At 39.1% G+C, this 26,301-nt stretch overlaps 2 protein-coding genes across 2 annotated transcripts in view; one reads left to right on the top strand and one right to left on the bottom strand.

The window, feature by feature from the left end:
• The window catches only part of SNRNP200 (small nuclear ribonucleoprotein U5 subunit 200), a 43,153-nt gene extending 21,952 nt beyond the window's left edge, over positions 1 to 21,201 (top strand). The window contains exons 21-45 of the mRNA XM_051975760.1: positions 30 to 227; positions 629 to 781; positions 899 to 979; positions 1,235 to 1,318; positions 1,933 to 2,039; positions 2,345 to 2,463; positions 2,758 to 2,912; positions 3,511 to 3,700; positions 3,979 to 4,152; positions 5,348 to 5,508; positions 5,936 to 6,163; positions 6,755 to 6,946; positions 7,044 to 7,222; positions 7,516 to 7,667; positions 8,147 to 8,255; positions 9,626 to 9,734; positions 10,172 to 10,361; positions 12,283 to 12,447; positions 12,641 to 12,762; positions 12,907 to 13,050; positions 13,137 to 13,313; positions 13,650 to 13,810; positions 13,933 to 14,014; positions 20,548 to 20,640; positions 20,790 to 21,201. Of these exons, the coding sequence (XP_051831720.1) occupies positions 30 to 227; positions 629 to 781; positions 899 to 979; positions 1,235 to 1,318; positions 1,933 to 2,039; positions 2,345 to 2,463; positions 2,758 to 2,912; positions 3,511 to 3,700; positions 3,979 to 4,152; positions 5,348 to 5,508; positions 5,936 to 6,163; positions 6,755 to 6,946; positions 7,044 to 7,222; positions 7,516 to 7,667; positions 8,147 to 8,255; positions 9,626 to 9,734; positions 10,172 to 10,361; positions 12,283 to 12,447; positions 12,641 to 12,762; positions 12,907 to 13,050; positions 13,137 to 13,313; positions 13,650 to 13,810; positions 13,933 to 14,014; positions 20,548 to 20,640; positions 20,790 to 20,933 (3,669 nt within the window). The 3' untranslated portion in view covers positions 20,934 to 21,201. The remainder of the gene's footprint in view (positions 1 to 29; positions 228 to 628; positions 782 to 898; positions 980 to 1,234; positions 1,319 to 1,932; positions 2,040 to 2,344; positions 2,464 to 2,757; positions 2,913 to 3,510; positions 3,701 to 3,978; positions 4,153 to 5,347; positions 5,509 to 5,935; positions 6,164 to 6,754; positions 6,947 to 7,043; positions 7,223 to 7,515; positions 7,668 to 8,146; positions 8,256 to 9,625; positions 9,735 to 10,171; positions 10,362 to 12,282; positions 12,448 to 12,640; positions 12,763 to 12,906; positions 13,051 to 13,136; positions 13,314 to 13,649; positions 13,811 to 13,932; positions 14,015 to 20,547; positions 20,641 to 20,789) is intronic.
• A 1,111-nt stretch (positions 21,202 to 22,312) lies between these two features.
• CIAO1 (cytosolic iron-sulfur assembly component 1) lies at positions 22,313 to 26,007 on the bottom strand. The gene is made up of 7 exons (XM_051975761.1): positions 25,781 to 26,007; positions 25,123 to 25,271; positions 24,687 to 24,798; positions 24,486 to 24,574; positions 23,832 to 24,033; positions 23,619 to 23,706; positions 22,313 to 22,847 (listed from the first exon to the last, which is right to left on the bottom strand). The coding sequence occupies exons 1-7, from the start codon at positions 25,917 to 25,919 to the stop codon at positions 22,607 to 22,609; spliced, it is 1,020 nt and encodes a 339-aa protein (XP_051831721.1). The 5' UTR covers positions 25,920 to 26,007; the 3' UTR covers positions 22,313 to 22,606.
• Between the last annotated feature and the right edge of the window lie 294 nt (positions 26,008 to 26,301).

Raw genomic sequence — 26,301 nt, forward strand, 5'->3', positions numbered from 1 at the left:
TCCTAAAATCAGTGCTCTTCTCTTTGCAGGATGCAGTAAATTGGTTGGGTTATGCCTATTTATATATCCGAATGCTCCGTTCCCCAACCCTCTATGGCATTTCTCATGATGACCTTAAGGGGGATCCCCTGCTGGATCAGCGCCGGCTGGATTTGGTACACACGGCAGCTCTCATGCTGGACAAAAACAATTTGGTCAAATATGATAAGAAGACTGGCAACTTTCAAGTGAGTAGGATGGTTCTTAGGCCTCATGTCTTTGGGGAGAGATCCCAGACCTAGGGAAATTTTACTTTATTTAACTTTGGTTATATTCAATTCCCACAGAAAAATATAGAAAGTATGGTAAAGTACAAAAGAGTATTTCAGTAAAGTAGTTGATTCATTGAACTCAGAATGTCCTGATCTCATTGTAATGACTCATGAAAATCTTTCTTTTTATATAGTTGAGTTGATAGGGAGAGCTTTTCTATCTTTTCACTGTAAGCACTAAAAATGTGCCAACTTCATTGAGCTAGCTCAGGCACACTGCTGAATTTACTGTGCCTGTGGCCCTTTCTGAAATGAACCTGTCACAAAAAGGGGTTTGAACTTTTTGCCAACATTAAATTGAACTTTCTTTCCTAAAGGTGACAGAGCTTGGCCGAATTGCCAGTCACTATTATATCACCAATGACACAGTGCAGACCTATAATCAGCTGTTGAAACCAACTTTGAGTGAAATTGAGCTCTTTAGAGTGTTTTCACTCTCTTCAGAATTCAAAAACATCACAGTGAGAGAGGTGAGTCTTCAGAAGGATTTGGATTAGGATTTGATAGTCTGTGCATTGGGGCACCTGAAACCTGAAAGATTATTTTCTTTCAACATTCTTTCTAATTCATTTTCTGGCCTGTGACAGGAAGAGAAGCTAGAGCTTCAGAAATTACTAGAGAGGGTTCCTATTCCTGTGAAGGAGAGCATTGAGGAACCCAGTGCAAAGGTAAGCCACTTAAGCTAGGACATATGCCCAAGGGATGAGGATCACATGGTTTTTATAATTCCCCAAAGAAATGTTAAACTCTAAGTTAACTATTTTGGTTAATCTGACTAATAACCTAAAATACCTGTCCCTGTTGTACAAAGTAAATACTGTTTAATTTTAGGAGGGATTTCCAGAGTAGGAATGTAATTCACTTGATATTGTTCATGAGAATGTTTGAATTATATTGCTTTCCCCTACTTTTCCCTTTTACAGATCAATGTGCTTCTCCAGGCTTTTATTTCACAACTTAAATTGGAGGGGTTTGCACTGATGGCAGACATGGTATATGTTACACAGGTAGGTTCAAAGTTGCAGTTTGGCAATTACAAGTAGACTTAAACAATTTCTAATTTCCTGATTTCTTGTGTTGTGGGGGTTGTCAGAACTTCCTGGTATAGTTCATTGTTGCCATGATGCTTTATTAACCCTAAGATTCATGAAAGGGTAAGGTTACTGGAGGGGCTGGTAGTGGTGGGGAAAGTTGGGAAGGTAGTCATATAGCTCTGCCTCATGAGTCAAGAGCAGTTCCTTCTTGCTAATGTTGTAGCATTTGTTTATAATCAAAGGATGATTGAAAGCCTCTCCAGTTTCATTCTTCCTGTCTATTAAAGTCATTCATTAGCTTCAGGCTACTGGTAAGAGACAGCTTTTGTTATATTGAGCAGTGAATCTTAAATTATTCTACTTAAGGTATTTTGGATCAACTGTTACTGAAAGCTGTCCTTTTCAGTATCAGTAAGCATGGAAAAGGGAAAGGAATGAGAGCTGTGTTTTAACACAGGAAGAGAAGTGAAGTGAGGTTTTTGGTGAGCCATATAAGGGTGGTTTGACCAGAGGATGACCTCATCAACTCTGTCAGCTAACCAATTAGATCTGGCACTAATGAGAATTAACTGATTTTCTTTTCCTAGTCGGCTGGTAGGTTAATGCGTGCCATCTTTGAAATCGTCTTAAATCGAGGCTGGGCCCAGCTGACAGACAAGACTCTGAATCTGTGCAAGATGATTGACAAACGCATGTAAGGAGTTGGGGGCTGGAAAATTAATCATCATGAGTTACAGTAAAGAGTCTGAGGATACCAGCTATGATTTTAATCTATGAATATGATATCTGTTGGTTGGAATGGATGTGAAGTGACACAGTTTACACCATGTTTGGCTTCCCTGGGCTCATTGGAGTTTGTGGAGTTAGGATTGACTGTTGGGTAATAAGTGTATTTGGCACTGCTTAGATTTTTGTTGTTGTTGTTTCTGTGTGTCTTCTGTAATCTCTCCTTCTCTTTTGGGAATGTGACCCAGTGACTTTCATCTCCTTCCTGGATAGGTGGCAGTCTATGTGCCCCCTGCGCCAATTCCGGAAGCTCCCTGAGGAGGTGGTGAAGAAGATTGAGAAGAAAAACTTCCCTTTTGAGCGACTGTATGACCTGAATCACAATGAGATAGGTTTGTAGAACTCTGGTCTTTTTTGCCACATTGGCAAGAAGTATGAGTTGAAATGGAAACTAAATTTTTTTTATTTTTTAAATTTAAGCCCATCCTATACTCTCACCTACATGTATTAACATTACCTCTCACTTTGTCTTTGATCTTTTAAGTGATTGAAGTGCAAATTTGTATTGTGATCAAAAAAACTGCCAATCAACACATAAACTACAGATAATCTAGAGTATTACTTACTTATATACTATATTAGATTAGGTAGGCCTTCAGCCATTGAACTTCCTCTTATTTACATAGGTGAGCTTATCCGCATGCCCAAGATGGGGAAAACCATCCACAAGTATGTCCACCTCTTCCCCAAATTGGAACTCTCAGTTCATTTGCAGCCCATCACTCGTTCTACCCTGAAAGTAGAGCTGACCATAACTCCTGATTTCCAGTGGGATGAAAAGGTAAGGTTTTACTTTGAATAAATATTCTCAGATGGAATGAATAAGTTAGGTTAAGTACTTATGTGCCAGTTACTTTTCTAGGCTCTAGAAATAGAATGTCCCAAAAGTCCTTGTGCAGTTATAAAAAGCTTAGAACTGCACTAGGATTTTTGAGATGCCTTCTATAGATACAAGAGTGAGTCAGTTCCTGCCCTTATAGTTAGAGTTTATGTTCTATTGGAGGAGAGAGGTATGGACCAGAATTTGAGCTGGAGAATCACAAAGTTTATGAATAGAGCCATAGGCTGTCAGTTGCCATACTCTTTCTAGTAATAGTGTTACTATTAATTTGATTAGTGTACTTGGTGCAAGAAGCCAGAAAAAGGTTTGTGAGTGTGTATACAAACAGTGGCAGGGTATATGATGAAGTTATAGGTCTTGTCACCAAGGATTTATTAAGTGCTGACTATATGCTAGATATCGTACTAAGCAATGGAGATACAAAGGATCTAAGCCATGTTTGCTCTCAAGGAGCACAATTTAAAGGTAGATTGCCATTTACTAGAGTAGTGACTGGAAAGCATTCCTTTCTGCTGACCCTGTGCCCCTTTATTGGAAGGTTCATGGTTCATCTGAAGCATTCTGGATTTTAGTAGAAGATGTCGACAGTGAAGTGATTCTACACCATGAGTATTTCCTGCTCAAGGCCAAGTATGCACAGGATGAGCATCTCATTACATTCTTTGTTCCTGTGTTTGAGCCACTTCCTCCACAGTACTTTATTCGTGTGGTATCAGATCGCTGGTTATGTAAGTACTGAAAACCAGCTCCTTCAATAAAGATATCTTCCCTTCTGACGCTGATTTCACAGTATCCTCCTTCTCTCTCTCTCTCTCTCTCTCTTTCTCTCTCTCTCTCTCTCTCTTACTCTTTCTTACTCAAACTGGGGAGGGTATGGTATTATATATTGTGATACTACAGAAATAGAACTACAGAGCTGGAGTTCCTTCTGCTAACTGCTGGCTTTGAAAGACTGTATGTATTAGAGATTGATACAAATTCTAACTCTTGATTTCTTACGTGGCAGCTTGTGAAACCCAGTTGCCTGTCTCCTTCCGTCACTTAATCTTACCTGAGAAGTACCCACCTCCCACAGAACTTCTAGACTTACAGCCATTGCCTGTGTCTGCTCTGAGGAACAGTGCCTTTGAAAGTCTCTACCAGGACAAATTCCCATTCTTCAATCCCATCCAAACTCAAGGTATCAAATCACCAGTCTGCCTCCCCATTTGATTTCTGTCTTGAGCTTAATTCTGAAATGAACCTATCCATGGCAAAAATAAGTCGAGACTTGCTATTCAAGAAAGCTAACTTGGAAAGACCTAGTAAATTTTCTTTCATGGCCCATCATCAAAATTTAGAGTTTCAAAAGTTTTGCCATCTCAGTAACTGGCAGAGCCCTCAAACTTTTGCTGCTTTCTTGGATTTATTACAGTGGATTCAATTTTTTTTTTCACATACTTTGTTATTTCTTAGGTTCTCCTAGCTAATGCTAAAGACATATATAATATTCATTAAAGTTTGTGCTTGACCACAAGCCCAGGATACCTAAGTAGTTTATCCTGTAGGGTCACTGAAGTTTTCTTACGTCCCTTTCCACTGGTCCCCACAACCATTATAAATGACCCGGAAACTTAGAAATATTTCTGTTGAACAGAGCAAGGTATGTGACTTTAAGAAATTATCTTTTAGTCAGTGATTCTTGGGCCAAAGACGGGGTCAGAAAATTAGTATAGAAAATGGGTTTGTTTATTTTTTTAAATTTGCTTTGTCATTTATTGTTAAAATGGCAGAAACTCTCCTTTGATCATGAGCTATTTCTCATTCCCATTTGCTATGTTCCTACTTACTTGAATTGTCTTCTCTTTTTTGTTAATATCAACAAAAATAATAGCTCTTTAATATTTGCAAAGCATTTTACATGTTTTCTCAGTTGATAATCAACCCTATGAAGTAATTGTTATTATTGTTTACAAGATGAGGAAACTGAGGCACCGAAAAGTCTGTGACTTGCCCACTGTAACATAGCTCAAGTTCCTAAGTCATAATTGAAATCCATGTCTTCCTGAGTCTAGCACTGTATGCATTCTATTCCCTTTTTTCCTAGAAAGGGACAGAGTTGAGAACAAAATAGGTAGATGATTTTCAGTTTAGTATACCATTACCACCCGACACTGAAATTTCTATTGACAAGTTAAACTTACTGCTTTTGTGTGTGAAATGGGAACTTAGTAACTTGTTGTTGAATTCATGAAATAACTGCTATAATACCAGTGATGATAAAGCTATTACTTGTCTTACAAGAGCATGTTTTTGTACAACTTTTGTGGCCAGTAGTCTGCCCAGTCCTCTCTTCTACCCTTTGGCCTTGACACTATCATTCTTTTGGCTTGTAGTATTTAATACTGTGTACAATAGCGATGACAACGTATTTGTGGGGGCCCCCACGGGCAGCGGGAAGACCATCTGTGCTGAATTTGCCATTTTAAGGATGCTGTTGCAGAACTCTGAAGGTCGCTGTGTCTATATCACCCCCATGGAGGCTCTAGCAGAACAGGTAAAAACACTGCCGGCCTTTCTCTGGTCGTGCCCTCCCCAGAAACTATTCATAGGATCAGAAAAGGACCTTGAAGATCAGCCTCTGAGCTTCATTTTAGATAGATGCTCAGATGTGATTGAATCATGGTAGTAAGATTAATAAGTATCAGTGTTGGGTTTGAAACCAGATCCTCAGACTCCCAAGTCCAATCATTCTATTACTCTGAGGTTTTTCCCTTGTTAATCCACAAAAAGATTCCCTTGCTTCTAAAATGTCAGCTGATAGTTTTCCCCTTTTATGTTTCATTTTCTTTATACACGGGGAGAAAGGGATTCTTTAGTGAATCAAGGAATGTTTATAAACACTTAGACACCTGTATCTAAAAAGGTAGTCTTGTGCCCTGTCTTCTGACCTTTCTCTATTTCTTTTGTTCTTCCCTTTCCAGGTGTATATGGATTGGTATGAGAAATTCCAGGAGCGACTCAACAAGAAGGTAGTACTGCTGACAGGAGAGACAAGCACAGACCTAAAGCTTTTGGGTAAAGGCAATATCATTATCAGCACTCCTGAAAAGTGGGACATCCTCTCCCGCCGTTGGAAGCAGCGCAAAAATGTCCAGAATGTCAACCTCTTTGTGGTGGATGAGGTCCACCTCATTGGGGGTGAGAATGGGGTATGTATATGGTCTGTTAATAAAAAATGAGAGCCTGGTACATCTCAATAGGACATTGTGGTTTGGGGATGCCAACACAGGGATGGGGACAGCTTTCCTCATCTGATAACTCTCACTTAGGAAAATGTTATCTTTTACTTTCTTAAAAATTCAGTGGAAGAAGTTCTAAATGCTTTTTGTAGAGGTTATGGAAAATGACCTGGAACATTTTCCTTGTGAAGAATGGCTGCTTTGGGTGATAGAAAAAACTGAGACCCTTAGTTTTGATCAATAGTAATTGTACATTTATTTACTTAAAAGCTTTTTGAATTATATATTCATTCAAACCTGTGATTAGCATTTAGGTATTGGTAGATTTCTTTTACAAATGAAAAATTGGGTCTTGGGTTATAATTTGCTTTAGGTTACATAAGCTAGTAATGATGGAGTCAAGACTCAAATCTAAGATTTTGCAACTTTTGGGTCCATTGCTTTTTTTTCCCATTATAGATGGACTTGAAGCTTTTAGAAGTGAAATATTGTATTTTTAGAGGATTAACTAAGGTAACATATTGCCTTTTTTCTAAATTCATTTCCTTATTTCTCTTACAGCCTGTACTTGAAGTAATCTGCTCTCGTATGCGCTACATCTCTTCCCAGATAGAGCGACCCATCCGCATTGTCGCACTTAGTTCCTCCCTTTCTAATGCTAAGGATGTTGCCCATTGGTTAGGCTGTAGTGCCACTTCCACTTTTAATTTTCACCCTAATGTACGTCCTGTCCCCTTGGAACTACATATTCAGGTAAGGACTTCCTTTCATCCTATACCTGCCTTTCCATATCTAGGGAGCAGCTGACTTCATGACATTCATCTTTTCCCTTTTTCTTTTTGGTTCTTAGGGCTTCAACATTAGCCATACACAGACTCGCCTACTATCTATGGCCAAACCAGTATACCATGCTATTACAAAGCATTCTCCCAAGAAGCCTGTCATTGTTTTTGTCCCGTCTCGTAAACAGACTCGCCTGACTGCCATTGACATTCTCACCACCTGTGCAGCAGATATTCAGCGGCAGAGGTATGTTGCTTGAGTAGCAGAGCTCTGGCAGGCAGAGGTTGTTTCCACCACCTTGCTGGGAAGCCAGCTTTATATTCCCATCTTGGTGCAATGATGTCAAGTTCTACAAAATTCCCATATTCCCAGGGAAGTTTTGTGTTCCTAGGTAGGTCTTGTAAAGCTGTAGGCCTACTTTGCATTCCTTTCATGGTGCTGGGCAAAAATAGTACAATGATCCACCACCAGCGGCAAAGAACATGATGCTTCATGCCTGAGAAATCCTTGACTTCTTTTCTCAATGTTCCTCTGGGCAGGTTTTTGCATTGCACAGAGAAAGATCTAATCCCATACCTGGAGAAGCTGAGTGACAGCACACTCAAAGAGACACTGCTGAATGGTGTAGGCTACCTGCATGAGGGGCTTAGTCCTGCAGAGCGACGCTTGGTGGAGCAGCTTTTCAGTTCAGGTACATAACAGACAGAAATTGCCACAGCAACTATCTTGGAACTTTGTCAGCCTCTCCTTAACCTTGTCTTTTTTCACTTTTCATTTTATTGCTGATTTTGGTTTATCATTTGTTTTTCTTACTTGATTCTCCATCTATTGTGCTTATTATTTGTTCTTCATAACAGCATTGCAGAATTTTAGGAAGCAGCCTCTTCCCTTTTCCTTGTCTTTGGAATCTATTGCAGGTCTCCCTATTAAGTTAGGAAATTTCTTCCTTTTTCTTCTTTTCTCTTCACCAAACCAGGGCGTGGCTGCCTTTGAAGTAAATTTCTGTTGTACTAGGCACACTGAAGCAGTGGTCAGTTTATCAAAGAGTAAGATGTGGCAAGTCTGCCTTGGTATCTCTAGATCCTACATGTCATAACCTAACATGGAAGCCCACAGATCCTACCTCAAGCAAATGCTTGGACTCATCTCTCTACTTTCTATACTGCTCAGGTGCCATACAGGTGGTTGTGGCCTCCCGAAGCCTGTGCTGGGGCATGAATGTGGCTGCCCATCTGGTAATCATCATGGACACACAGTATTATAATGGCAAGATCCATGCGTGAGTACAGCACTTCTCCACATAGGGCTTTACTTCCAGCAAAGCAAAGAGAATACAGAATCAGTAACTGGATAAATAAAGATCAAAATTAGTAATTTAGTGAAGTGAAAATGTAGCTCTTTTAGTCAAGTTTGAGTGATATCATTTCTCTTTACCTTTTGGGAAATTGGAGAATATAGAATCATAAAATGTTCGATTTAGAAAATGGATTATCTTATTCAGTGGTTCCAAACCTGTGGGTTTGGTCTTCAGGGAACTGCAGAATTATTGCATATGGACAAGATTAAGACATAAAGAAATGCTGAGGATATAGAGAGGATTATAGAGATAATACAGATTTTTTTTTAAGAGAAAAAAATAGGACAGAAAATATGAGAGAGTAATTGTTTTTTCTTTAGTATTGGGACAACCAGAACACATTTGTAGGCTAATATGGACCTAGGGAAAAGAGATACTGAAAATGGATTTCTTTAGTTCAACTAACAAAATGGTGCAAGACAGAAAAAAGAGTGAAGGCTGAAGAAAGATCTTAAGAGGACTCAAGAAGGGGATAGGATTTAAGAACATGGGTAGAAAAAGGATTAGCTTCAGCAGGTTGTAAGAATATCTTATTTTTTGAGACAAGAGGAAGAGAACACAGACAAAGATTGGGAGAACTTTTTGTGGATGTTGGGAGATGAACAAGTTCTTTTTATAAAGCTTCTGTCTTTTGAGTCAAATAGAGGAGGTTTGATTACTTTGTGAGTGAGAGGTGAGAGATTTCAAGGGACAGGATGTAAGATAGATACTAGAAGGAATGAGATAGGGAGTTAGATTGCTAAACCCACACTTAACACAGCCTTTTCATTTGCATATAAATTGGGCTAGATAGTACAGTTTTAAAAATTTATTCAAAAGATCTACAGGGGCCTAAGAACAGTAGAGAAAATGGATGATTTTATTACTCCAGAATTTTGAGGTTGTTGAGAATGGAAAAAAAATCATTGGATAAAAGATGTTAGAATGGTGTGTCTAATGAGTCCTTAGAAATGGCTGTCCAAAATGTCTAGACTGTGGAGATCTTTAAAGGGCGTTTTGCCAGTTTGGGATTTGGCTTGGCTACTTTTTGCAGTTTTTGTGGAACTCCCTGGGGACCCTAATCCATGACAATGTGAAGTTTTTACTAAACGTTTTATCCTTAAATTGAAAATTACAAAAATAAATTATATGCAGATAAAAGAAACTATAAACATAAAATTCACAAATAATATGTTTTACCTGTAACTTAGCCTACTATGGGAATGTTTTAAATTATCAGGATGTATTCATTTTCACATTATCCCTATGTTTACACACTGTCTTATTTCCCTTCTTGCCATCTCTCCTGTTAGTTATGTGGATTATCCCATCTATGATGTGCTACAAATGGTAGGTCATGCCAATCGACCTCTGCAGGATGATGAAGGACGATGTGTTATCATGTGTCAGGGATCCAAAAAAGTAAGTCCTGGGGATATGAAGAGCTCAGAAGAGTTTAGGCTTCAAAGCATCCAGTCACTTGTTAGTTCTTTTCTAGATGATGGCTTCAGTCACATCCTAAATATCTCTGCTGTTGTCTTACTTCCTAAACTCCTTTGAATTCATTTCCATGAAATCAGAGCCAGAAATTGAATTCTTGCATCTTGTGTGTTTCCTTGTGCTATTTAGCATTTCTAATTTTTTACTTTTAACTCTAGTTGGTTCTGGCTGGTTCTGTCCCATGTCCCCATCTTTCTCAGTGTTTTTGAGTGATTCTGCCTTCTTCAATAAGAAGGAAATGGTTGGGGGGGTCAGTGATTGCTCCTTAAAACTTGAGCTTCTTCTAGTCTCTCTTAATCAGTGCCTCATAATTAAAGTAGGGTTCTTATTTTTCATTCAACTTTTGCCTTTTCTCTTAGGACTTCTTTAAGAAATTTCTATATGAGCCATTGCCAGTAGAGTCTCATCTGGATCACTGCATGCATGACCACTTCAATGCTGAGATTGTCACCAAAACTATTGAGAACAAGCAGGATGCAGTAGATTACCTCACCTGGACCTTCTTATACCGACGCATGACCCAGAACCCCAACTACTACAACCTACAGGGTGAGCTCATTGTTTTGAAGCCTTGTTCACCTTGACATTTCTATTGTTGGTTCTGGGCATCTAGCTCCTTAGCACATCTATACATCCTTTAAAATTCATTTATCTTTTGTTCTTATATAACAAATGTTTTTAAAAGACAAAACAAAAAAGAGGAAAATCAGTTTACCTGATGAATACATTTAAAAAAAATCTGAAAATATGTAGAATGATCAACATTTGTCCTCCCATCTCTGCAAGGATGTTGCAGTATCTTTCTGTATTTCTTTGAGCCACATTTGTTCTTTAAAATTGTGCTACCCTTACTTTTGATTTTTTTGGTATGTTTTTGTTCTTTCTGTTTACATTGTAGGCATGTTTATTGTATTCTTGGCCTTGCTTATTTCAGTCTCTATTAGTTCATTCTTTTCCATATTTTTCTGTATTCATCATATCTTTTATAGCACAGTAATACTTGGACCATAATTTGTTTTTCCATTCCCTGATCAATGGGCATATACTTTGTTTCTACTTCTTTGCTTTCATAAAAAGTGCTGTTGTAAATATTTTGATTTATAGGAGGATTTTCTTAAGAATGGCTTCTTTTTTGTATAAACCTAGTAATGGAATCTCTGGGTCAAAGAATATGGATATTTTCCTCACTTTATGTGCGTAATCTCAAATTGTTTTCCAGAATGGTTTTAGTGATTCACAGTTCTGCCAACAATGCATCAGTATGCCTGTCTTCACACAATTTCTTTAACATTTATTATTTCCACCTTTTATCACCTTTGACAGTTTGGAAGTGTAATCTCAAGATTGTCTTGATTTGCACTTCTCTTATTAGTGATTTGGAGCATTCTTTCATGTGGTTGGTAGTAATTTTCAGTTCTTATGAGAACTGTTTATTCATATTTCTGAATATTTAACTAACCTATAGTATTTAGTTTCCACTGTTTGCTAATGATTCTTTTCTGTTTACATTGTTGTGATTATGGTATTTATTGCTTTTCTGTCTCTGCCTACTTCATTTGGCATCCATTCATTTTAAGTCATTCTGTACTTCTCTGTAGTCGTCATTTCTTAATTAGTAGAGTAATATTTTATATTATATTCATGCTTCACAATTTATTTTGCCATTCTCCAATTGATGAATCTCTGATTTGTCTTCACTTCTTTGCTACCGTGAAAAAAAACCACTGCTATAAGTATTTTAATTAGTATAAGTACTAATTTTAAAAATTAGTTTTTAATTAAAAAATTAAAGGCCAATTTTTTTAGCCTTTAAGAATCCAATTATCTTTATCCTTTGAGTTACTAGAGTAGAACTTGAGTGGAAGACCATAATAGCCCTCATTTAGATTTCAGTATCCAAATGAGTGTGTATTTTATTCCCTTTTTGAGACAAATCCAATGAGAGTAAAGTGTGGGTTTAGCAATCTAACTCCCTATCTCATTCCTTCTAGTATCTATCTTACATCCTGTCCCCTGAAATCTCTCATCTCTCACTCACAAAGCAAGTAACTAAACCTCCTCTATTTGACTCAAAAGACAGAAGCTTTATAAAAAGAACTTGTTCATCTCCCAACATCCACAAAAAGTTCTCCCAATCTTTGTCTGTATCCTCTTCCTCTTCTCTCAAAAAATAAGATATTCCCATAGTAGGCTAAGTTACAGGTAAAACATATTATTTGTGAATTTTATGTTTATAGTTTCTTTTATCTGCCTTTTTCTTTTTTTTTTTTTAAATCAGTAACCTTGAGGCATAAATACCTAGCAATGCACTTTCTTCTCAAAGGATTCAAACACTTTTGCCACTTTTTGGGGTAATTCCACTTGCTTCAATGGCTTTACCTATTCACAGGTCTTCTAGGAATATGTTAGTATAACTTTGACAAACATAATCTCTCCAGAATTGATTTCAACTGGTGTCTTGAATCTTTAGGCATCTCTCATCGTCACTTGTCAGATCACTTGTCAGAACTGGTAGAGCAGACACTAAGTGATTTGGAACAGTCCAAGTGCATCAGTATCGAGGATGAGATGGATGTGGCACCCTTGAACCTGGGCATGATTGCTGCCTACTACTATATCAACTATACCACTATTGGTAAGGGATCTTAATCATCTGAGTAAAAGTTGTGCAGGAAGAACCTTACCTAAGGAAAAAAGAGGTGGCCACAGGTGGCCTATCCAAGATAGAATGAAGTCTATGAAATGTCAATTGTTCTTTTATGGTGTTGGACGTTTCTCTTCCTTTCTCCAGCCGTCCTTGACATTCTGCTAATCCTTTCTCTCCCCAGAGCTCTTCAGTATGTCTCTAAATGCTAAAACCAAGGTGCGTGGGCTCATTGAGATCATTTCCAATGCAGCAGAGTATGAGAACATTCCCATCCGACATCATGAGGACAACCTGCTACGGCAGGTAAGGAAATAGAGGACACTAGTCATGGTTCTGAGGGTATTCGTACTGAGCACCTCAAGTTCCCGGTAGCCCTGAATGTTTCCATGTGGCAGCTTGGAGCAGTGACTCTTAAACCTCACAATATTTCTTTCTCTCTCCAACCAGTTGGCTCAGAAGGTGCCTCATAAGCTGAACAACCCTAAGTTCAATGACCCCCATGTCAAGACCAACCTGTTGCTTCAGGCCCATCTATCCCGCATGCAGCTAAGTGCTGAATTGCAGTCTGACACTGAGGAGATCCTGAGTAAGGTACTGTGTGATGTGGGTGTTCGGGAATAGAGGGAAGTAAAGCAGTAGTGTCTGTGCCTAATGTGCTTTTGTTTCTCCATCTTTAGGCAATCAGACTCATCCAAGCTTGTGTTGATGTCCTCTCTAGCAATGGTTGGCTGAGCCCTGCTCTGGCAGCCATGGAACTGGCTCAGATGGTTACCCAAGCCATGTGGTCCAAAGACTCCTACCTGAAGCAGCTACCACACTTCACCTCTGACCACATCAAACGGTGCACAGACAAGGTAATCTGATTCTAAGACTGGGAGCATTGGGGAGATATCTGAGGAGGAAAGACCTGACTTCGTAGGCGACTTTTGGGGGCTTAAGCTTTATCCAGGGGCAGAGGGAACCCAGCTGTAATCTGAGAAAATCCTGGGTGCTCGTTTGACAATGAAGGTGCCACACATTAAGGTCTTAAAGAGGGTAACATATCATCTTTTAGTGGGGCAGTGGAGGGTGTTTCCTCTATTTAGACCTGTTAGTGAAATTAATGAGTTCCTAAAGCAAGTTTTTCCTTGTCGTTGGCATTTTTCTTCCTTTTGCCTGGATCTCTCTGAACCTTCATTGTTTCCTTCCAGGGAGTGGAGAGTGTCTTTGACATTATGGAGATGGAAGATGAAGAGCGCAACACATTGCTTCAGTTGTCAGACAATCAGATTGCTGATGTAGCCCGCTTTTGTAATCGCTATCCCAATATTGAGTTGTCTTATGAAGTAGTGGAAAAAGAGAGCATCCGCAGGTGAGTTGGGAGGCCCCAGAAATACCAAGAAGGAGTACACAATTCCAGGTGGATGGGAGGCAGTTATGTGTTTGCTCTGAGCCCATTGCATGAGTGGTGATGCTTTGTTTTCTTACTTGCAGTGGTGGGCCAGTTGTTGTACTGGTGCAGCTGGAGAGAGAAGAGGAAGTTACAGGCCCTGTCATTGCTCCCCTTTTTCCACAGGTAAGCTTTTCTGATTTTGCTAACATACAGATTTAAATACCTTTTTAACTAACTAGCTTCCAAACATATCACTGAGGAAGAGGACATTTAGACTTAGTAATATTCCTGTAAAAAGCAAAATTGCATAGTAATTACAGACTGCTCCTTGAATCTAGGATGTTAGTTTGGGTTCAGGTCTTTTAACATGTTATGTGACCTATAAAACTGCAAGTCAGAAAATAGGTACTAATCTGTGTTGGCAGAGGATTTTTCTTACTAGAAGCGCCAGACAAATTTTTAAAATATGGATTTATATTGCTAGAAGTCCTGTGGAGCCTTTGCAAACTTCACCCCACAGTATTATTCTGTCTTTTACAGCTGGGACTTGTCTGAGGAGAAATGAGGAAGCAGTTTCATTTTTCTTCTATTCTTCCTTCACCCACATTTCTAGAGCTGGTTTTAGGACCAAATTCTGAGTGGGGGAAATTATGGAAAGTATGATAGAACTGGTATTACAATAAGGGCGCTGAGAGACTTGAAGCCATCCCCTGCTTAGGGAATGTTGTGGGGAGGACTGATGCCTCCCTTTTCTCTTTCAACCTCCTGGGAGTGACCTTTCTGTATAACTAGAATACCAGTGGAACCCAATTAAAATGTAATTGGGATGTGTAATTCAGACATGAAATTTTGAAAGGGATTGTGCTAGAAATTGGAGTTCTCTTTTAGGCATCAAAAATTATTTTGATTGTTTTTGATCAAAGTTTGGAAGTGATTTAAAAAAAAAGATTTGCACACTTTCCTGCCTTGATGACTTGTGGTTCATTATAAATGTTATACTTGCTGTAATATACATAGATTCTTAGGAGCTATTAAGATATGTTGAATATCAACCACTTCACACTTTGTTAGACTCTTTTTTGTGGCCAAAATAATTCTTTCCTTGATGACCACATTACTCTTAATGATCTTTGAATTTATTTAAACTAGCACTTGGTACACCCAGTCCATTGTTAGACCCATGTCTGAAGTCATTTCCAGCTTCAGTGCCAATTTTTTTAGCCTTTAAGAATCCAATTATCTTTATCCTTTGAGTCACTAGAGTAGAGCTTGAGTGGAAGACCATAATAGTCCTCATTTAGATTTCAGTATCCAAATGAGTGTGTATTTTATTCCCTTTTTGAGACAAATTCAATGAGAATAAAGTTCATTGTCCATTCCACTTTCATTTTCTTCTTCTGTAATAGATCTTTCATACTTCTTTATTTGATATAATTTACCCCATTTTATTTCTCTTTACTCTTCTAGTACAATCCTATTTCTTACCCCTAAATTTCTTTTTTTTTTCCTTTTTAATTTAATTTTATTTAATAATAACTTGATATTGACAGAATCCATGCCAGGGTAATTTTTTACAACATTATCCCTTGCACTCGTTTCTGTTTCGATTTTTCCCCTCCCTCCCTCCACCCCCTCCCCTAGATGGCAAGCGGTCCTATATATGTTAGATATGTTGCAGTATATCCTAGATACAATATATGTTTGCAGAATCGAACAGTTCTCTTGTTGCACAGGGAGAATTGGATTCAGAAGGTAAAAATAACTCGGGAAGAAAATCAAAAATGCAAATAGTTCATATTCGTTTCCCAGTGTTCTTTCTTTGGGTATAGCTGCTTCTGTCCATCATTTATCCATTGAAACTCAGTTAGGTCTCTTTGTCAAAGAAATCCACTTCCATCAGAATACATCCTCATACAATATTGTTGTCGAAGTGTATAATGATCTCCTGGTTCTGCTCATTTCACTTAGCATCAGTTCATGTAGGTCTCTCCAAGCCTCTCTGTATTCATCCTGCTGGTCATTCCTTACAGAACAATAATATTCCATAACATTCATATACCACAATTTACCCAGCCATTCTCCAATTGATGGGCATCCATTCATTTTCCAGTTTCTAACCACTACAAACAGGGCTGCCACAAACATTTTGGCACATAGAGGTCCCTTTCCCTTCTTTAGTATCTCTTTGGGGGTATAAGCCCAGTAGTAGCACTGCTGGATCAAAGGGTATGCACATTTTGATAACTTTTTGGGCATAATTCCAGATTGCTCTCCACAATGGTTGGATTCGTTCACAACTCCACCAACAATGCATCAGTGTCCCAGTTTTCCCGCATCCCTTCCAACATTCATCATTATTTTTTCCTGTCATCTTAGCCAATCTGACAGGTGTGTAGTGGTATCTCAGAGTTGTCTTAATTTGCATTTCTCTGATCAATAGTGATTTGGAACACTCTTTCATATGAGTGGTAATAGTTTCAATTTCATCATCTGAAAATTGTCTGTTCATATCCTTTGACCATTTATCAATTGGAGAATGGCTTGATTTCTTATAAATTAGGGTCAGTTCTCTATATATTTTGGAAATGAGGCCTTTATCAGAACCTTTAACTGTAAAGATGTTTTCCCAGTTTGTTGCTTCCCTTCTAATCTTGTTTGCATTAGTTCTGTTTGTACAAAGGCTTTTTAATTTGATATAATCAAAATTTTCTATTTTGTGACCAATAATGGTCTCTAGTTCATCTTTGGTCACAAATTTCTTTCTCCTCCACAAATCTGAGAGATAAACTATCCTATGTTCCTCTAATTTATTTATAATCTCGTTCTTTATGCCTAGGTTATGGACCCATTTTGATCTTATCTTGGTATATGGTGTTAAATGTGGGTCCTTGCCTAATTTCTGCCATACTAATTTCCAGTTATCCCAGCAGTTTTTATCAAATAATGAATTCTTATCCCAAAAGTTAGGATCTTTGGGTTTGTCAAACACTAGATTGCTATAGTTGACTATTCTGTCTTGTGAACCTAACCTTTTCCACTGATCCACTAATCTATTTCTTAGCCAAATGGTTTTGGTGACTGCTGCTTTATAACATAATTTTAGATCAGGTACAGTTAGACCACCTTCATTTGATTTTTTTTTTCATTAATTCCCTTGAGATTCTTGACTTTTTATTGTTCCATATGAATTTTGTTGTTATTTTTTCTAGATCATTAAAATATTTTCTTGGAAGTCTGATTGGTATAGCACTAAATAAATAGATTAGTTTAGGGAGTATTGTCATCTTTATTATATTCGCTCGGCCTATCCAAGAGCACTTAATATTTTTCCAATTATTTAAGTCTGACTTTATTTGTGTGGAAACTTTTTTGTAATTTTGCTCATATAATTCCTGACTTTCCTTTGGTAGGTAGATTCCCAAATATTTTATGCTATCAACAGTTATTTTGAATGGAATTTCTCTTTGTATCTCTTGCTCTTGGATTTTGTTGGTGGTGTATAAAAATGCTGAGGATTTATGGGGATTTATTTTGTATCCTGCTACTTTGCTAAAATTATGAATTATTTCTAATAGCTTTTTAGTAGAATCTCTGGGGTTCTCTAGGTATACTATCATATCATCTGCAAAGAGTGATAGTTTGGTTTCCTCATTGCCTACTCTAATTCCTTTCATCTCTTTCTCGACTCTTATTGCAGAGGCTAGTGTTTCTAATACAATATTGAATAATAATGGTGATAGTGGGCAACCTTGTTTCACTCCAGATCTTACTGGGAAAGGTTCCAGTTTTTCCCCATTGCATATGATGCTTACTGAAGGTTTTAAATATAAAAGTCCTTTTATTCCTGTGCTCTCAGGTGTTTTTATTAGGAATGGATGTTGGATTTTATCAAATGCTTTTTCTGCATCTATTGAGATGATCATATGGTTTTTGTTTGTTTGGTTATTGATATAGTCAATTATGCTAATAGTTTTCCTAATATTGAACCAGCCCTGCATTCCTGGTATAAATCCTACTTGGTCATAGTGTATTATCCTGGGGATGATTTTCTGTAATCTTTTTGCTAATATTTTATTTAAGATTTTAGCATCAATATTCATTAGGGAGATTGGTCTATAATTTTCTTTCTCTGTTTTCAGCCTACCTGGTTTAGGTATCACTACCATGTCTGTGTCATAAAAGGAGTTTGGTAGGACTCCTTCAATCCCTATTTTTTCAAATAGTTTATTTAGCATTGGAGTTGTTCTTTAAATGTTTGATAGAATTCACATGTAAATCCATCTGGTCCTGGGGATTTTTTCTTAGGGAGTTGATTGATAGTTTGTTCTATTTCTTCTTCTGAGATGGGATTGTTTAGGATATTTACTTCTTCCTCTGTTAGTTTAGGCAAGCTATATTTTTGGAAGTATTCTTCCATTTCCTTTAAGTTGTCGAATTTATTGGCGTAAAGTTGGGCAAAGTAACTCCTAATTATTGCTCTAATTTCCTCTTCGTTAGTGGCGAGTTCTCCCTTTTCATTTTTAAGACTAACAATTTGATTTTCCTCTTTCCTTTTTTTAATCAGATTTACTAAGGGTTTGTCTATTTTGTTGGTTTTTTCATAGAATCAACTCTTAGTTTTATTAATTAATTCAATAGTTTTTTTACTTTCAATTTTATTAATCTCTCCTTTTATTTTTAGAATTTCAAGTTTAGTGTTTGACTGGGGGTTTTTAATTTGTTCCTTTTCTAGCATTTTTAGTTGCAAGCCCAATTCATTGACCTTCTCTTTCTCTATTTTATACAAATAGGCCTCTAGAGATATGAAATTTCCCCTTATTACCGCTTTGGCTGCATCCCATACATTTTGGTATGATGTCTCATTATTATTGTTTTCTTGGGTGAAGTTATTAATTATGTCTATGATTTGCTGTTTCACCCAATCATTCTTTAGTATGAGATTATTTAGTTTCCAATTATTTTTTGGTCTACTTTCCCCTGGCTTTTTGTTGAATGTAATTTTCATTGCATCGTGGTCTGAAAAGGATGCACCTAAATTTCTTTTTAATGTATAATTTTTCTAACTGTCCTAATAAGAGATATAGTTAAGTGTTAATCAGCATCCTCTTCCCATTCAGGGATACAAACAGTTTAAACGTATTGAAAACTTGTGTTTTTACTTTTCTGTTTACCTTTTTATGTTTTTCTTGAATCTTGTATTTTAAAATCCCATTTTCTGTTCAGCTCTGATCTTTCTATCAGAACTATTTGAAAGAACTCTATTTCATTGAATTTCCATTTTTTTCTCCCTGAAAGATTATGTTCAGTTTTTCTGGATAGTTGATTTTTTGGTTGTAATCCAAGCTCTTTTGCCTTCTGAAATTTCGTATTCCAAGCTCTCTAATCCTTTAATGTAGAAACTGCTAAATCCTGTGTAATCCTAATTGTGACTTTTCAATATTTGAATTGTTTCTTTCTGGCTGCTTGCAATATTGTGTCCTTGACCTGAGAGTTTTCAAATTAGGTTATAATATTCCCTATTTGAGGATCTCTTTCAGCAAGTGATTGGTGGGTTCTTTCGAGTATTATTTTACCCTCTGGTTCTAGGATATCAGGGCAGTTTTCCTTCAGGTGGTCCAATAATTCTTAAATTTTCTCTCCTGGATCTATTTTCCATATCAGCTGTTTTTCCATTGAGATATTTCACATTTTCTTTTTTCTTTTTTTTCATTCTTCTGCTTTTGTTTGATTGATTCTTAATGTCTTTTGATTAGCTTCCATTTGACTAATTCTGATTTTTAAGAAATTATTTTCCCCAAGTTTCTTTTGTTTTTTTCTATTTGGTCAATTCTGTAGTTTCGGGGGAGTCATTTTCTTCGATGAATTTTTGTATATCTTTTTCCATTTTTTTTGTGCTTTCTTTGCCAAGCTGTTGACTTTTCTTGATTCTCTTGTAAAATTCTCATTTTTCCCAATTTTTCTTCTACTTGTTTAATTTTTAAGATCTGTTTTGCGTTTTTCAGGAGGACTTTTTGGGCCTGCGATCAATTTATGTTTCTCTTTGAGGTATTGTGTGTTTGTGTTTTGATCTTCTGTCACCAAAACAGCTTTCTGTGGTCAAGGCTTTTTGGAATGGCAGTGGGATTGCTCATATTCCAACTTATTTGTTAAAGTTGAGTTGTGTTGGTGTATGATCTGTGTGTGTGTGGTTTTTCTCAGAGGTTGTTCAGGAGCTATCAACTCACCTGCTGCACTGGTGCTAGAGCTGCCAGGGCTTCAGTTCCTTGCCAAGGTGTCACCTGGGCTGGGTTGTGCTCTTCTATCCAAATGAGACATATCTTTCCTGCAGTCTAAGTTATCTTGAGCTGAAAATTATTTTCACTCTGTCCTTTTTAGGGGGTGGGGAGGTCTGTCACTTCAGAATTCGTTGTGAAGCTTGATTGAAAGTTGTTTCTAGGGAATTTGGTGAGAGCTCAGGCAAATTCCTGCCTTCTCTCCAACATAGTCAATAGCCCACATTTGTATAACAGTTTAAAGAGCTGTGGAAGAGCTTTCCTTTACAATCTTGTGAGGTGAGTAGTACAAGTACTTTCTATCTTTTGTAGACATACTCAAATTTAAGAGACATGAAGTAACTTGTCTAATTATGGTTAGTAGGTATAAAGTGATGATTTCTTTTCATTATAACAAGTATTGGATACAGAATTTTTTTTTAAGGACCTTGTTCATTCTTATAGAAACGTGAAGAGGGCTGGTGGGTAGTGATTGGAGACTCCAAATCCAATAGCCTCATCTCCATCAAAAGATTGACACTGCAGCAGAAGGCCAAAGTAAGTGGATTATTTACGCTTTACCTGGTGGGGAAGGGGCAGTAATTAGGGGAAAGGGGCAGAAGAATGGTGTGGTGGAGTAGGACAAGACTAGGTTCCCTGAATCATAAATCTGCTCATTTTTATTCTTGCCTCCTTTTCTTCTCTAGGTGAAGCTTGATTTTGTGGCTCCAGCCACTGGTGCCCACAATTACACTCTCTACTTTATGAGTGATGCCTACATGGGTTGTGACCAGGAATATAAATTCAGCGTGGATGTGAAGGAAGCAGAAAGTGATAGTGATTCTGACTGAATCCCGGGGTGTTCATTTAAAGGTTAAACCAGAGTTTGAAATGTACAGTTGCACGAGACCCTGTATTTTCAGATATCCAATATGGGAGGGAATCATGCCAGTGTTGGCCTAGCTGTCAACACTTTCACCCTTTATTCTGTTCAAGTCCCCTTAGAGATTTGTCTGCTGGTTTTTGTTGGTGATGCTGAAGATAGAACTTGTACAGTATTTTTTAATGTGTAGGCCTTTTTTGAGTTTTGAATATTCTAGTAAAATCATTTGAAGACTCCCTGGCTCGACTACCTTTCTTATTTGAAATGATTCTGTTTAATAGTAAAGGTTCATGGACAGCCCTTTGGCTAAGGTAGGTCTTCCATCTTGCTCTGTTGGCCAGATGAAACTCCTTAGTATAGCAAAGTAAGTGCTTTATGAGGCCACTTGCTATTCCTAGGCAATCCCTCCAGATATTTTTGGTCAGGTTTAAGTTCACTTATCTTCGTTATTAACTGAAAAGAAGTAATATCAGAAACTAGATTCATGGTTTAGGGCATAACAGGGGTGGCTAATTCAAATCAGGCTAACATTGACCAGTAGTACCAAACTTCCTTGGCCTGCTTGTCCTACAGTTTCTAGGCACCAGAGGGCAGCATAAACTGCCAAATGAGCTGTAAAGTGGTCAGCTGTTATTCCAGAGAGCTTTACACACTGCTTCCTTCATTTTTTCTCAGATCAGATGTACAGTATCATTTTAAGTAGGTGATCCAGTTAGGCTAGACAAGCCAGAATTACATGTGCTAAATCTGGAATTCCTTGAATTGCTGTCTTCTGTTGCTTCTTCGAAAGCATGTTAGAGCTAGAAAATATGCTGAATTTGATCCGAAGGGGACTTGAACATTTTTTAATAGGAAGTCATAATTGGGTTCCAATTAAAATAGATTGTGGAATGTAAAGCAAACTTTAGTTTTGACTATCTACCTTTCCTAGTCCTCAGTATTTAATATCTTCCCTCTGAGGGTATCTCATAAATTTATTCTGGATATGAAAGTACTAATAAGAATATTCCTAAATATGACCAGGACCAGCTCAACTGAGTGGTCCATTCGGGACTCCCTTGCAAATCCCTAGGAATTTTTCTTGGATTGTGATTGTTAGAGAGGTCGTAAGACTGGCAAAAATAGCTTCGGAGACTGAAATATAGAGTCAAAAATAGGAAGTGATTAAGAGGGTACTGAAGGGTATTTCTAGTATCCAGTATTATCCCTATTTCTAAAATAGTACTAATTCACACATCTTGATGGGAGTTTTTCAAAATAAAATCCATGAAATGAAATGTATACACAGTATAGATATTTAAATAATTAACACTCCATACCTACCTTGATGCAAACAAAAGCTGAAAATAAGATTTTTAAAATGTTTATTTTACATTACTGAATTAGGAGGCCCAAGTCACAGGGTGGAAGAACTTTTGTCTGAACTTAATCCCTACTCAGTTTGTCTGAAGCTGATCACAAGATTTCAGTTACAGAATCACTAAGTTCAGACAAGAAGAAAGTAAAGCTAGCATTGTACTTCCAGGCTTTTTATGTAGACTGCAAAAACTGATTCTCATGATTTTTCCCTCTTCGGGGAAAATAAATATTATCCCTCTGCTAGAAGGTCCACTCCAGGGGCTGCATATGGGTAAAAGGACCTTAGAGAACTTCTGGTTGCTGGTATTTCCAGAAGGCCATCTCACCATCATCACTGCATGAGGCCAGTAATCCTGGCTCCTTGGGATTCCAAGCTACACAGTTCACATCCTGGGAGTGAGCCTGGGGTAGGTGAGCTGTTAGGGAGAAAGATGGCTGTTGAGGGTCTGAGTTGGGGTCTTCTTCAAATACTCGGATAGCATCATCACCACAAGCTGTGGCCAGAGCTCCTGTCAGGTGACACCTAGGAAGAAAAGTAAAGCTTTTCAATATAGAGGTCATATCTAAGACTGGAATCATGATGCACTCAAAAGTCCAGTCTCCTTTCAGAATTCAGCCACAAGTTTTACTCAAGTTCCTTAAGCAGAACTAGGGACCAACTCACACAATCCTAACATTTCCACATCTCTGAGCACACTGGTATTCAATTTCAGAAGTAGCTTTGGCTTGGCAGAGAAGAGATTGATGAAGAAGTCCTGTAAGCCCCAGCTTCTTAAATCATGGGATTTCATAACTCAACATGGGAATTGTAAAATTATGATTAATTTTAATTAAGTAAATGGTTGATTTATGTACCTATACAGGGTCATGTAAAAATTTATTTGGCAAATGGGGGTCACAAATGGAAAAAAATTAAGAAACCCGTTCTAAGCCATTTTCAATACAGCAGCTTAATACTCAGCCAGAATTGGTATTGAAACTATTTCCTGGTCTTCTTTAATGCATACTTCATAAGGAGAAAATATATTCACCAGACAGACACCCAAATATTTCCTGATAACAATACTAAATAAGCACTGAGAAATAAGTTTATAGCATAGCCCAAATCAAACTGATCTCCATGCCTACTCATTTTCTCTGTAAATACTCCCAAACCAGAAGATTCTGTGTTCTTGTTACATCAGAAGCCTGGTACTAGTCAGATCTGGCAATATCAACAATCCAGCTCAATCCCACCGAGCAGAAGTTGGTGCAGGATATTTGTGTACCAGCTTTATGAATGAATGTGACTTACCAAGAAACATCATAGACAGTTCTAGAGTGGAAGCCAGATAAGGTACAAATACACTTCCAGGTAGGATCAGAGCCGTTGCAGACCACTCCTGTTACAAAAAGTCTCCAATTAGTTTGAAAAACATCCAAGTTGCTTCTTGTAACAGGTGTTCTCCAGAAGACTGACACAAGTCTTAAGAGAAGCCATTTTCTGCTTTAGTTACTAGCAACTCACCTTGCTCATTGCCTGGTAGGTACTGGCGCCAAATGCGCACAGTGCGGTCATCACTGCAAGATGCCAGGCGTTGGCCGCTGGGGTCAAAGGACAAGCTCCACACTGTGGACTCGTGGCCCTCCAGGGTGGCATAGCATACCCAGTCATCCTCTTCCTCCCTGTATAGCTTTACTGTGTCATCATAGCTGGCTGATGCCAATAGCTAGGAGAATCCACAGGACACATCAACACTACTAAAGAAGTTGACGGCTAGCATTTCTATAGTGCTTGCAAGTTTGCAAATACCACATGCGTAACTTTCGATCTCAATGGGTATCACTGCCCTATTTTACAGATAGAAAACTAAAACAGATTACACAGCTAATGTCAGAGACAGCTTTGAACTCCGGTCTTTCTGATGCCCAAGTCTATTCACTATCACCTAGCAGCCTGTGTTATGGCGTTATGGAGGAATCCCACTCTCTTCCCAATATCCCCTCATGTTCTTGTAGCTCTAGAAGAACTTTATTAGGTCTGTTTCTAAAAGAAAAGCCAATATTTCAATTTGCAATACACAACAGTTTTAGGTTCAACTCAGAAGAGACAGAATTAAGACTAACATCAGAGATTCTCCCATTCCCAGTCCCATGAGTTGTCCCTACTCCAGACTCTTACCTCTTGGTTAGGGTGCCATATCACGTGTTTAACATCCTGTGTATGTGAATTCAAAACACTGACACATTCATATTCATCCTCTTCATCAACTACAGGAAGAAAAGGAACCATCAGCCCAACAGCCAAACCCATAATGGCTACATTGATAAGGATACAATCCACCTGCTTTCTTGCCTCCTTCCCCCAAGCCTTTCTACTCACCTTCCCATACCCAGACACTCTTGTCACGGCTGCAAGTAGCCAAAAGGCTGCCAGATGGGGCCCAAGCTACTGACTTGACTTCATTTTCATGACCTTCAAGGGTGGTTACACACTGGAAAGTATGTGAAGATAAGGGTCAGTGAAAGGAGAGGGGCCAGGGTGCCCTTTCCTGACCCTCTCCATCACTGCCTAGATAATTATTTGTATTTATTTTGCATTTAACCTGAATTTACATTCCAAACTCATGGAGAGCCCCATTTTGGTCTTCCGGCCCAGCCTGCAGCAGACCGCCTAGCACCCAATTAATAATAATAATAATAAATACTTGTTGGATACTAGTAACTGCTTAATAAAAATGAACTAAAAGTGCCAAGCCCAGGTGGGCTCAGGGCCAGAGAGCTGGCAGAAATCCTGCACACCTGTGCAGGCCAGTTACCTCGAAGTCATCCTGGTTCTTCTTCCAGATACAGGTGGTGGCATCAAAACTTGCAGATGCCAGGTAGTTCCCGCAAGGGGACCAGGCCACCTTCCTCACGGTGCGCTGGTGACCCTCGGCCAGAACCGACTTACACACCCAGCCGTCACCTAGAGACAAAGAGGGTGCTGTTCGCAGCCCAGCCCGGCACCCAACGTGGGGAGGGGGCAGGGAGACGCAAGCCCGGCCAGACTTCCAGTCTTGGCGAAAGTACCCGGCTTATCATCATAGCTTCCTTTGGGGTAAGGGGGTAACACGTCTCGGGGAGGGGGGAAGGGAGTGAGGAATCTGAGAACAATACTAGGGTGGTGAATGGAGAACGGTAGCATGAAACGGCAAAAACTGGGGGGAAGGGGGGGATCTGGGTTCGAATTCTGATACCAGGCATCTAGGGCAAGTCGCCGTTCTACACACAGAAATGACGGGCTTCACACCTGCATTCCTCTCTCCTCCAACTGGGTAAGGAATACAAAGCGATTCACAAACTCTGAAACGCTGTAGGTTACCGTAACTACCCAAAGCACCGATCTGGGATAGCATCGAATGGGGGGAGGGATCAGGGAGCGCGTTCAAAACCAAGGTCCCCAACGGGAGGGGTGCGGGGCGGCCGGACCCTTACCCTCCTTGCCCCAGATACGAATGCTGCGGTCGCCGCCGCACGAGGCCAGCAGGGTCCCGCTAGGGTTCCAAGCCAAGAACCAGCAGCGGGAGTCTGGGTGGGCCGGCACGCGAGCCAGGAGTACCAGAGAGTCCTTCATGGCGGCGCTTAGGCTCTACGGGACCCCAGGTCCCCAGCCCCTGGGAGGCCGAGTCAAAGTCCGGTCCCGACACAAGCAGAAACTCAGCTGCAGACTCCCGCGGCTGCCTCCGGGTCCCCGCCACTTCCGCTCTCGAGCCTCTAGATCTCTTGGGAATTGTAGTACCCGCAGAATCCGGCTGCCGCGCTGCCTTCTGGGAATTGTAGTTATTGCTGGGTCTCGGAAGCACCGTCGACTCTTCTACTGCCTCGCGAGCCGCTCCCGTTTCGCACCCAGTCCGCGGCGAGGCTGACTCTGACCAGGACGGGATCTGGCCGACCCCCATTAGTCTTTAGGGGGAATACAGTACCAGCAGAGGCGGGGTGGGGGAAGGAGAAGAAGG

The sequence above is a fragment of the Antechinus flavipes genome, chromosome 2 (assembly GCF_016432865.1).
Source record: "Antechinus flavipes isolate AdamAnt ecotype Samford, QLD, Australia chromosome 2, AdamAnt_v2, whole genome shotgun sequence".
Taxonomy (NCBI): Eukaryota; Metazoa; Chordata; class Mammalia; order Dasyuromorphia; family Dasyuridae; genus Antechinus; species Antechinus flavipes.

Excerpts from the sequence above, each read along its gene's own strand:
- CIAO1 (XM_051975761.1), bottom strand. The coding sequence starts at position 25,919 with ATGAAGGACTCTCTGGTACTCCTGGCTCGCGTGCCGGCCCACCCAGAC. Across the intron at positions 25,272-25,780 it reads TCGTATCTGGGGCAAGGAGG|GTGACGGCTGGGTGTGTAAG; the intron begins GTAAGGGTCCGG and ends CTTTGTCTCTAG. Across the intron at positions 24,575-24,686 it reads GAGTGTCTGGGTATGGGAAG|TTGATGAAGAGGATGAATAT; the intron begins GTGAGTAGAAAG and ends TTCTTCCTGTAG.